This window comes from Triturus cristatus, chromosome 7 (assembly GCF_964204655.1).
Source record: "Triturus cristatus chromosome 7, aTriCri1.1, whole genome shotgun sequence".
Lineage (NCBI taxonomy): Eukaryota > Metazoa > Chordata > Amphibia > Caudata > Salamandridae > Triturus > Triturus cristatus.
Window position 1 is genome coordinate 1760995423 of NC_140590.1, and position 12544 is coordinate 1761007966.

At 44.6% G+C, this 12544-nt stretch overlaps 1 protein-coding gene and 1 long non-coding RNA gene across 2 annotated transcripts in view; one reads left to right on the plus strand and one right to left on the minus strand.

Moving 5' to 3' along the window:
- The window catches only part of LOC146813015 (C-type lectin domain family 2 member B-like), a 189380-nt gene extending 188108 nt beyond the window's left edge, over positions 1-1272 (minus strand). Inside the window, exon 1 of the mRNA XM_085620042.1 lies at positions 1142-1272. Coding sequence (XP_085476168.1) covers positions 1142-1250 — 109 coding nt within the window. The 5' untranslated portion in view covers positions 1251-1272. The remainder of the gene's footprint in view (positions 1-1141) is intronic.
- Positions 1273-1653: 381 nt separating this feature from the next.
- LOC146813016 (uncharacterized) overlaps positions 1654-12544 on the plus strand; it is a 252808-nt gene continuing 241917 nt past the window's right edge. Inside the window, exon 1 of the long non-coding RNA XR_014966943.1 lies at positions 1654-1786. This is a non-coding gene — a long non-coding RNA (uncharacterized LOC146813016). The remainder of the gene's footprint in view (positions 1787-12544) is intronic.

Sequence of the window (12544 nt, forward strand, 5' to 3'; positions counted from 1 at the left end):
CTTGTTATACAAAATCTCTCTGGTTTTTGATCTCACCAGCTGGCATTGGAAGCACCGGTTCACATTTCCTATCCCCCGATCTGGGCTGTGTAATTTACTCTAATCTGAGCAGGAAACAATAAAATGAGGTCGAAGGATGTTATAAGTACTGGAGACAGCAGGCAGGAAGAGATGGTGAAATAAAGTTGTCTCAGCTTGCGGCAGGAAATGGCAGGCAGTAGGGACTGGCACTTTTAGACTGGGTTGTAGGCGACCGATGGCAAGGTCACTGGTGGGGCTCGTTGGTGCCAGTTAAATTGAAATCCTACTCTTAAGTATTAAATGAAATCCTCTTGATCTTGAATCTTGATTGTGGGTTATTTTTCTTCAGCCTCTTCTATTTTCAAACTGAAGATACCCCACTCCTGGTACCAAATGTAGTATGCTGAATGATGACAAGTGTAAGTAGTTTTCCATGTAGGTTTATTCAAGATAATATGTTACAGAGTAGAGCCCCACCAGGAGCAGCTTCCCTGCTGCTCAGCCCATACACCAACTGACCAGGCACTCCAGCACTCCACATTACATTCCACATCCCAACATTCTTACAGGTATCACTCTGGCTGAGCAGCAGCATACCACACTGACGTTAGAGACTTAACACTATAAGGGCCTGCTTCGCCCATAGACGCACGAACGCAAGCTTGCCTCGATGGGATCTGAAGCAGGCAGACAAGTAGGACATGAATTCGGACGCTTTCAGAGTGCTGCACCATCCGCGTGTGTTGTGCTGGACGGGACACATTCTGAACCCCGCCTCCCCGCGTCTTTTCTTCTACTCTTTGATTCAACGCTATTGAGGTCTTCAGGCTACACTCTCTGGTGACCTTTAATTGGACACGTTCGGCGCCTGTAAACCCACAATATTAAAGTATTAACAAGTGACGAGTCAAACATTCAAACTCAATGGTCACGCCGGCCTTCGATCTTTATCCTGAAACTTAGATCTGCCTGAAGACTCCAGGGGGCGCTAAAAACCCACAAACACTCTCCTTAAACAAAAATGTTCTGGTGCAAGGTGTGCTGTGTGTCTGTCAGTGCAGGACTGAGTGTGAAAGGTTGGCACGGAGTTCTGCGGGGGAAGGGGTGGGCATTGGCTCACCTGGCAGTGCGTTGTGGGTCCTTTTGTGCTTTGCCCCCTCAGTGCAAGTTTCGTTCACGACCACGAACTTCGGGTCTCCAGTGAGTGCGCGTTCTTCGGGGGCCCCCATGATCGAGCAGTGAGAGGGACTCACAATTCACAAGTGCACCAGAGGAAGGTGGCCGTGGCCGATGTGAGACGGATTCAAGCCCCCGCGGCCCCTGGTTACGGCACCTGCGGTGTTATGAGGCACAAAGATGGATTCCTTTCCCTGGGTGAAATGCGGACTCGAATCTGTGCCGGACCCTCTGGGATAAAACCTCTCGGGGAGCAGAGCTTGCCTCCTACCAAGGAAAATGTGTAAAACGCACACAAAAGCGGTATCCGAATCAAAATGGGGGGTTCCTTCCACCTCACACTAAGTTGCAAGTCCGTGATTAAGAAATACGCCGAAGTGTCACACTCCCGAGAGAGCCGCTTTGAATGCAATCTGCGGAGCCGGAGCTTTGTTCTTTGTTGCGTCTCGTTATATACTAACGTACGCCACGAGTCCACGCCCGAGTCCACGGGCAAGAGTTGTACTTTCACTTTTCTGTCTGGTGAATTACTGGTTCCCACGGATGGAAACTAAAAACAAATGCTCGCTGTAGCCTGCGGCATTAAAAGGTAAGCTAGGTGTACCCGGGGTGCTGGGTAAGAGATCACACGAACACCGGCATACTACGAAGTAAAGCTTTATTATACTTTCCCTCGCTTTCACATGTTCTCTGCTACCAATCCTTTATTGTTTCAGCTTCACAAATGTCAGCCATGCAAGGACACATAACACAAAATTTAAAATTACAATCAAGCTTATACATGTATCAGGTCAACTTGAAGTTCGTACTGAATCATTCGACAGTCTACAATGTTTCATTTACCACCAGGCTAGCAGCTCACGTTGGCATTTTAGAGCTTATATCGGATATACAGCAAAACTAATCAGAATTTTGGGTTAGCACAGAGGAACCATAAAAAGCATTTCATGGAAAAGAGTTCTTTATCTCTTCTTTTTTAGACATTTGTATCTAACTTGCTTTTAAACTGTTGAGTATTTTAATCAAGTGACATATCACTGTAAAATTTATTATGTAAACTTTATTTATTTAATACATGTGTCATGCTTTTATGGTACTTCGTGAACCGAATAAAGTTATTCTTGACTTGAGTTCTTTATCCTCCTGACATAAATCGGCAGTTCTTATGCACCAGGGAGTTCTTCTGCAGACAGATAATTGCAGGCCTTGCAATAACGCATATGTTGATGAAACATTTAACATTTCAGCCGACCATATGTGTTTTATCAGATCATCTCGTGGAACATGCTCGGTCATCCAGCAGTCTAAATGATTGCAGTCTCGGCCCGGCTATTGGCTTGCTGTGGCAATTTAACTTTTTATATCAGTTGGCCAGCAGCGCTAACCAAAATATTAAACTAACACAGAATTGGAATACAGGACATTTAAAAAGGGAAGAGAGTTGCATCTCTTCCTTGTGCAAATATGCAATTCATGAGCAGACGGATGAGAGCGGGTTTGTGAAAGAGCGCAATAAATCCTCGCATTTAGAATTATGCGGTTGAGCACCAGCATGAATGCACTGACATAAAATACACATGTTAATAAAGACTGCGCTGCAAGGAATCTATTATGATAAGCTTCTATCACATGTTAAAAATACTTTGCAAATATGCTTAATTTCGGGGGTGGGGGGGGGGGCTCCTCGTTCATGTCCTTCGAACTGCTGGTGGATGATGTGAAGTGCAAATTTGCAAATGTAAAGTCTTTCTATCGGAATTTATAAGTGAAGACCTTTAGAGGCTACTCAGTTGGTATGTCACACTCATCCTATTTCATCTACCAATATAGTAATAAAATGCGCTGATAAAAGTGCAATTTATCAAATTCTAAAAAGTATTATAAATATGATGCCTCCTGAGCTAAATATGGTGAGCGCCTCAATGCCTGGGCTGCTTGTCCTTACTCACTCTGCTAAAAGCGGGGTGCCAGCTACGAGAGCAATATGGAACTCATGTGACCTAACACAGGAGGCCCCAGGTTTATAGAGGAGGGGGCTCATCAAGAGAGGGGATTCTCCATAATTTCACTATAGGGTTAATCAATGGGGGCCCCGCGTTCATATAGGAGGATGTTCATCAAGAGAGCTAATTCTATGTCAGAACCGGAGGCGAGGATTATTCTCATCTTTCATTTATTTCGGCACTCCAGCAACTTCAACTTTAACAATAAACAAGCATTTACAATGCAATGGTCTCGGCAATATTATAGGTAGAGCTATTGGTATTGCTCATTATTTTTTTAATCATTTTGGATCCCTAAATAAATGGCATTGTCATTTCTATTGGCATTAGCTTTTTTTTTTTGCATATGTGATACCTATTGCATTAGCAGAGAGAGTGAGGTATTGAAATAGAGAGTGAGGTAGTGAGAGAGAGTGAGGTAGATAGAGAGTGAGGAAGTAAGATAGAGAGTGAGGTAGTGAAAGAGTGAGGTAGTGAGGGAGAGGGATGTTGTGAGGTAGTGATATATAAGCATAGAGTGATGTTGTGATGTAGTGAGATAGAGAGAGAGGTAGTGAAAGAGAGAGTGAAAGTGAGTTAGTGAGATAGAAAGAGTGAGGTAGTGAGATAGAGTGATTGAGGTAGTGAGTGAGAGAGAGTGAAGTTGTGATGTTTTGAGAGAGAGAAGTTGTGAGATAGTGAGGTAGTGAGATAGAGTGGAGTAGTGAGGTAGAGAGAGTTATGTAGTGAGAGAGTGAGGTAGTGAAACAGTGATGTAGTGAGGGAGAGGGATGTTGTGAGGTAGTCAGATGTAAGCAGAGTGGTGTTGTGATGTAGTGAGATAGAGAGAGGTAGTGAAAGAGACAGTGAAAGTGAGTTAGAGAGATAGAAAGAGTGAGGTAGAGAGATAGGGAGAGAGTGATGTAGTGAGTTAGAGAGAGAGTGAAGTTGTGATATAGAGAGTGAGGTAGTGAGAGAGTGAGGTAGTGATCTTTTTAGAGAGAGAAGTAGTGAGGTAGTGATATAGATAGAGGGGAGTAGTGATGTATAGAGTTATGTAGTGAGAGAGAGTGAGGTAGATAGAGAGTGAGGTAGTGAAACAGTGAGTTAGTGAGAGGTATTTTCTGACGGCAGAACTCTCACTCACTACCTCAATCACTCTCTATCTCACTACCTCACTCTTTATCTACCTCACTCTCTCACTACCTCACTCTCTATTTCAATACCTCACTCTCTCTCTCTATCTCACTCTCTCTCTGCTAATGCAATAGGTATCACATATGCAAAAAAAAGCCAATAGAAATGACAATGCCATTTATTTAGGGATACAAAAATGATAAAAAAAATAATGAGCAATACCAATAGCTCTACCTATAATATTGCCGAGACCATTGCATTGTAAATGCTTGTTGTGTTGTCTTGTTGCGGGTAGTGGATTGCAGACCTTGTGCTTTTTTGAGGTAGATGTTCATAAAGTGTGTTATCCCACCTTTGCTAGCATGTCACACCTGCCATTGCATGCACGTGCTGTTGTATGCGACGGAGTTCATGGCACTAACTTCGAGGAAGTCAATCCTGGAGCTACCCCCAGTCTTCTGACCTGTCAGATTGCTGTTGAGGTACAAATCTTTGTCTGCGACCTGTCATGGCCACCTCAGCATGAACGGCGGATTCTGCTGGAAGAGCAGTGGGAGTTTGTCCCTCTTAAGGCCTGTTTCCTGAGTTTACTCGTAAGTAAGGTGAGCGGGGTTAGCTCACACCCCTTCACCGACCCTATACCCACTGAGGTGGCCTGTGGTAGACCTTCTCCTGCCTCTTTTTATCTTGCTCTTCGCCGCTCTTCCTGGTTTCTCCTCTGTGAGCTGTCTGGCTGTCTCTGCTCCAGCCTGGATGACCCCCCCCCCCCACACCATGCTTTTACTTTCGCCAGCTTGGCTGCCACTGCTCCCAAAGCTTGCTAAATGCCCTCCAGCTTGACCGATGCCCCTGCTTCCTGCTAGAAGCCTGCAGTCTGCTGCAGTGCCAGGCTGGAGGGGGCGGGGGCTCACGATGCAGGAGCTTGCCACGCTCTACTGAACTTTATGGGGCTTCATCTGCAGCTTTCCCAGCAGCTGCGACTGTAGAGGACACTGCAGCATCCGAGGAAAGATAGCAGAGAGGGCAGAACACTGAGAGATGGAGGGAGCAGGATGCGAGGAAAGGGGAACAGAAAAGAAGAAATTGAAGGAAGAGTGGCACATGGTGGTAGTAAAGGAGGAATTTCATGAGGGGCGAGATGATAAACTGAAAAATATTTAAATATATGAGATACTGGTGAGAATGGATGATACATTAGTGCAATGAGGGGAGAAGTAATAGTCCACTGCAGAAAGGGGCAAAAAGGAATGAGAAAGTGAAGAAAGAGGTGGAGAAATATGCTAAACTATAAAATGGATTAGAATGAGAAAGGGGAGAAGAATGATTCTGGGGTGGGATGAGATCAACGGTGAAAGAGGAGCAAAGAACGTAAATGAAATGGGAGAGTGAAGATGGGAGACAATATTGAACTTGATTTTAAGAAGGGGAGGATGTGAGAGTATAAAGCGGTGGAGTGAACAAACTTGGGACAATAGTAAGGGGAAACAAACTGGTGGAGTGGTAAGGAATGTCAGCAATGAGAAAATAATCTTGTTGGAGGGGAAAAGAATGAAAAGGAAAGGTTCTTCACTGAGAAGTAGCAGAAACAAGCATTTACAATGCAATAGGTTTCGCAACTGCGATTTTTTGAGCTATTGGCATTGTAAATGGCAATGCCTTCAAAAAAACTAAAAGCCATTGTAATTTACAATACCAAAAGCAACACCTATTGCATTGCATAGCGCGTGTCCGTTACTGACCATATCTCGTAAGTAGGGATGGTGCTGTGCAGGTGAGAGCTGCAGGGTAGAAATTCAAAATTTCAGAGACCACGAAAAATCTAGGATTTAACATAATTTAAATGTTCATCCGTAAAGCACTCAATAAGATATGCAAGAAACATGTTAATGTTTAATTATTATATATTCACAGTGGTTAAGTAGTTTCCAGTCCTAACAATGCCCTGGCTGCAGCATATATTCCATGAAACGTAATCGCTGCATTTTTTTTTTTTAAAAGAGCATGCAGCCCATGGAAGGCCACCGAAGCGTTATTTGCTACCAGTGGTCCATTCTTACTGGAACATTGTGAAGAGCAACTGCCCACCCCGCACTCCTGCTGACAAAATGTGCTCTCAAAACAGCCGAACTTTGTCACTCGAACTCTAACTTCTAGCTAATGTAACTTAAGGTGTTCCACTCTTTTTTTCTACTTCTGACAAACAGTATAACATTTAAATTGCTTTCTTCCACAAATGTTATTGTTTGGTGGAAAAAAACAGCTTGATTTTCATGCCAACAAAATCTCATTAAAACGTAATACATAGACTGCATGATTGGCAAGGTGTGATATAGCGATTATATCCCACGCAGCCAACGTGTGGTGAGGAATAGGTGTTTTTGTGCTCTTTACAAATCACTCGCCTTTGGGCTTCGTATATATATAAATTTTAATTATGTCACCCGGCCCCTCTGGTGCACTTATTGGGTGTTCTCAGTTGTCTCTTGTGCATGTTGTGTTTTAATCCTGGCTTAGTTTGTAGTTGCGAGTGACCTGTAGTTGCAATCTTACAGTATGAATGATATTATAAATGCCTTCCTTCTCACATTGCATCATTCGGACATGTTGGGGCAGTGATGCAGCACCGCTCCACATTTTCTTACAATCCTAATTGCAGGTGTATTCTAAAGGTATTGACTCCTCAGATTCAAAAGAATGGATCATGTTGGCAAAGATGCAAAATGTGGCTCAAAAGCATTTCAAAACCGCAGAGGATTTGGAAATTGGGAAACAGGATGTCAGTTTGATATCTTTTGGGAAACGTCTTTATTCTCCGTCTTGCTCTGCTGTACATGTGTCAACCTTCTCCTTGTTCAGAGGGTGTGTGGATCTGGGGGATATTTCTTAGCTCAGTGGCCTAATGCACCTGATGCACAGAGAGGCCTGACACCACCCTGTAATGGGTTTGGACACAAGCAGGGCTCACTCAGCAGCTCATCTTTCCAAGGTGCTTATGTTGAGTACCTGGTGGCAGCAATGATGCTTCAAGAGAGTTCTTTTAAACAATAGATTTTTAAATTGTTCCTTACTCCCCTTCGGTAAACTGTTTACTATAGTCATGGGATTTTGATTAAAGGTGATTCTACTTTCAGAGGTTTCTTGTCTTTGTTTCTGTTTGGTGCTCTAGGCCTGTACTATCATGACAATTGTTTCCCAGTGCACCTACACATTTCCTTCAATTGCACCGTGAGTGTTTTGGATTTATGAATCCGCTGAGATAATGGTTGTATAGCTAAAGTGTGTTTTCCTAGAGAGTAGTGTGTGAAAATCTGAACTTCAGTTTTTTGCTGAGTTGTATATCACTTGTGTTTTTTAAAATTTCTTTATTTTTTTTAAAGACATGTGTACATGCCTGCATTCATATGATTGCTACGGCTGCCAGACTTGTGAAATGCTACTCATCTATTTAAGTGGCCTGAAGCTGGGAGCCTTTGACGTGCTCTACAAAGAATGAAATAAAAGTGCTTTTTAAAAGTTCTTCACCCTCTCCATCAGGAGAGTACTCCTCTAACGGGAGTGTTTTTGTTTCGTCCGAGTCTGCTGTGGGCGTGGAGTGTTTTTCATGTGTACTGTACACAGTCTCCGCAGAGGTGTGTACGCATCTGCCTCCAGCTGTTACCCTCTCAGGCACGGACCATAAAAAGACCGGCGGTCTCTCCTCAGAAGGGAGGGTGCAAGCGAGCTCTTAGAGGAGAGCTCTGGAAGGATTTGAAAGTGTGTGGCGCTTCACGGAGGCAGTCAACGGGATGAGGCAAGCCTCGCTGACACAAAGCAAGACAACAACCAGGCTCACAGAATGAGATTCAAGGCAAAGATAAAGAGCGCCGACTGGGGCTGCTCAGCATTCCTAATGCAGTCTCATTGTTTGCTACAAGCCTGAGGATTGCCTCAGTTTTTAATTGGATCACAGTGTAGCCCGGCGCCACTTTCCTGCGCAGTTCTCCAAGCACTCGCTGTACACTGGTCATGGCGCCCCTCTATCGTGAACACCAGTGCGAACCACATCCATTCTAGAAAAGGAGGGACTGCTTCTGGGAGGAAGGGCGCAGGCTCTCCCTCCCGTTAGAGGAGTACTCTCCTCTCGTTTTCTGCTCCAGGCCGCTGCAAAGCACTAACGGCGAGGAGAGGAAACAAACAAATTGCGGACATAATTTTGAGTGAAAATAGTTTACCTAGAAACGAGACGAGTGACAAGACGAAAAATCCACGCATACCCGTCGAACGTACAAAGCCATGGCAAACAACAACACAAGGCAAGCAGGAACAAACACGTCAACACACGGGTCCCAGCAACACCATTATCAATGACAAGTCAGAGCAACACGCATCGCGCAAAAGTGAAACCGCAATGCACAAGTAAACAGACGGCTGACTTTGCTAAAGCCGAATGGAAAGAGAAAAGCAAAACGATCATCGGTGGCAGACGAGACAAACAAACAAGGAAAATGCCTTACAAATAACGCACAACAGCAAAAAAAGATCCTCACAGCCAGAGAACAATCGTCACAGCCAGAGAACAGCAAAACAATGGCGGCTGGAAGAATCGTAACTTTTTCGGATTCGGGGGCGTGTTCCTGCTGTTCTAAAAGGGCGTGGCTAAAAAGTGGAAAGAAAAGCAAGGAACACGCCCCCGAATCTGAAAAAGACGGAGCCTATTTGGAGGGACGGCTCTCTCCTCCAATGGCGGGCCTCCGTTTAGGAAGCCAGCCAATGGAGGAGAAGCAAAAAGAGAGGCGGGCTAAATAGCCACTCTAGGAAACATTAAATCTTCCGACTTCCGGTTCTGCCTTCGGCAGACCGGTAGTCCTCGACCTGAAAACGACTATTCCCATAGTCCTTGTAACATTGAGGTCATTGCAATTTACCAATGGGCAGTCCTCCTGGTTCCCGAGGGCGTGCTGCTGATGACAAACTTTCTCTTTCTTTCCTGCTCTCCCGCAAGTTAAGTGTGTTTTCCCTTGCTCGTCAGGGCAGAGGACGTTTTTGATTATAATTTTGACTGTAATTTGCTTGCTTGGGCAATAATTGAATCGCGCTTTGTTGTGCGTTTTGTGCTGTGCAAAAGTGTGCGCTACTTTACACTAATTACCGTTTTTATTCGCAGCTAGGGGCTGCAGGAGCTATGTTCGCTCTACTGGCGGCCCCCTCTTGAGGCGGGCAGCATGTACGCACAAGCCAGGGGGTGCCTGTCCGCGTCTCGTTGGTTCGTGTCACGCTGTTTGCGGCGGGACCAAAGAGTGTCGGACGAACGCCCCAACGGACAGCCACACCACCTCCACCATCTGGAAGCCCTGACGCTCACACTGTGGGTCAGTAGCTGCTTTTGTTTTCCCCCTTACGCCCACATTGCGGGTCTATATTGAACGCCACACGGCGAGTTTAGCAAGTGTTGTGCCTTCGGCGGGTGCGTTTGTTGGGGGCGGGCCCAGACCTATGACACCCAATAGATCCAGGGTGAGTCGCCCCTAAGGACGTTAAGTCCGGATAGCACTCCCGGGGTGCCCAAAATTTCAGTGAGTCTCTCACGCCAAAACCTCCCCCACCTCCTGATTTATAGTGCCATTACGAGCAGATAGAGCGCCTGGGTAATTGTTAGCCATCAAGCATCCTGCAGCATAAACTGTAACGTAAGGGCAGTTTAGGTGTTTGCTCTTTGTGAAATATCACATACTTTGGTGACGGTCCCTGAACTTTCTACACGAGGCGGAGTTTGTGGATACTCCCCACCTTCAAAATGCTCACCAGCTGGGTAAGCCGTTGCTTGGCTTACGAGTCCTGTCGTGTAACCGTGCCTTCTGACTGCTCGGAGTTCGTGTGTTTCCAGTCCCGTCCCGCGATCCTTCCAGCATTGCAAGAACGGATTCTTCACATCCCTTCATAACAAGGAGCTCGCTTTCGGTATTGGAAGAATCGAGAGCCCTCGCTGTGACCTGTTCACAGCTTTCTAGTTACCCGCGAAATAAACCCTTCTAAACCTCATATCCCGGCTCCTGACCTATCCGCCATTACGGAACCTGCACGCCTGCCTTTACCGCTGATATCCAGTCACTTCTAGTAAGCTGCCCGAGTCGCTAGTGGTGAACTATAAAACTAAAACGACCGCTGAACGAAAGATTGCAATCTCCAGCATACTACCTTCTGGACCGCTGGCTGTATGCAGTTCTTCAATGACGGTGTTCTTGGAATTTCACTTCTTTTAAATATCGCATCTGAAAGGACAAAACGCGATTGTTTGTTTTTCCCGTCTGTTTCAGAAGATACATTGTATCGCTCACGAAGGCGCCTCTCGAGCGTTTTTTTTTTTTTCCTTTTTGTCCTTGGAAGCAAATGAGTTATTATCCACACTACAGTAAAGGAGAACAGAAGGCAAGCAGTTTCATCGTTGGGAAAGTACATTGCCATAGTTTGATTTTCTGGACTGGAGTGGTCACTCTTTTTTGTTTGAGTCCTACAAGTGCTGCTACGAGGATTAAGACTGTCTTTTCTCTGGATTCTCCTGTGGAGGCTGTAGTCTGCCTTTGAACGCCAGACTGGGTTGGCGGTGAGTGTTGTTTCATTTCCTGAGAGCAAACACTTTTTAAGAGTCTGACCAGTAGTACTGTTTAGTAGTAATAAGGGAAGGAGCACAGCAGTTATTGTCCTATACTTCTTCCTATAGGTTCTCACCCTTCCTGGTTCCAAGAGTCATCCCTGTACATTGGAGAAGAAAATTCAGAACTCCATATTTCCAAGGATTTTATCCACACCTCTCCTAAAGTCAGTGTCTTGCTTGGTACTGCTTAGTATCTTGTCGCAAGCGAGCTTTGATTTAGGGGAAGTGGGGAGTAAATCGTCACTCCTGTGGATTGAGCCTCGCTGGAACTAAGGTTAGTGGCATCGGCAACAGTAATTTAACATTTCTAATTTGATTGTCATACAAGTGATGCAGCGCATCTATTAAAACCCTTTCCCTTATGACATCAACCCAGAAAACCCCTACACCTATTATAAACCTACATCGGTGGGGCCCAGGACACCAAATACACAAATCTACTCAGTTTTCTGGATTAATGATAAGTAGAGGAGCTGCAGGACAAACGGGTTACCGTATTAAATTGATTGAATATACATTATACACATTCTATACATTAATCTTAAAACCTATTGGTTCTAAACATCAAGGTACTCCGCTATTCGGTTGATGGACCAAATAGTAGAATCAGTTGATGGCGATTAAGTCAAGCTGAATCACAATTTAAACCTTTAACTTTTATTAATCATTTTAATCTAAGAATCACAGACTCAATTTAGAGTTAGCATATGGTTTTATCTGAATTCACTGAATAAAAGTAAATAAGTAAAATGTTATTAAGCAAATACATTCAACATCATCAGTAAGTATTTAAGTAAAGATTAAAGTAGAAACGGAAAATACTCATTACCCTTGGCCATAGGGCGCTGAAGAGAATGGTTCACCAAAACGAAGAATGAAGAGCAGATCACAGGATAGATCTCCCAAAACTGACTGACTGTCCCTCTAACCTCCTTGGATGCAATCTCCTCCCGGGGCAACTCCCGCGACGGCCTCGTTCCTACTCCCAATCGAAGTTCAAAGTTCGAAGTCCAAAATGACAGTCTAGCACAGTCTCAGGATAGAACAAGCATTGGCATAGCCAATAGGTCTCGCTTTTGGGACCTTATAAGTATTTAGTTATGCAGCACAATATCCTTGATGCAACAACATCAACTGTTGCATGGCTAAACACTTATAAGGTTCCAAAAGCGAGACCTATTGGCTATGCCAATGCTTGTTTCTTCTGTTTTTTCCTTCTGTCTATAAGGTTTCTCTCGTATATAGAGGGGGAGACAAGTATTGGTGATGAAGTTTATAGGTTATATTATCTGCGTTTTGAACAATTATTTGTATTTGCGGATGTACATGCACATATATTTCGAATGTGATGAGGGTGTTTTGCTTTTGTTTATGTTGTGTGAGCACTGTTACTCCCTATCATCAGGGGTACCGTTTCCTTAAGACTGAAAGGCGAGAGACGAAAGCATCCACCGCTTCAGTGTTATTTGCCGAGTCCGAAAATGCCACCTCACGCGCCAGTTACCACGGAAACAGCCTATCACACCTGTTACGGGAGCCGGAAGTTACGTCAGAAAGCTTTCTAGTCGATGTTTTGCTCTCTATGGTATCTCCTCCC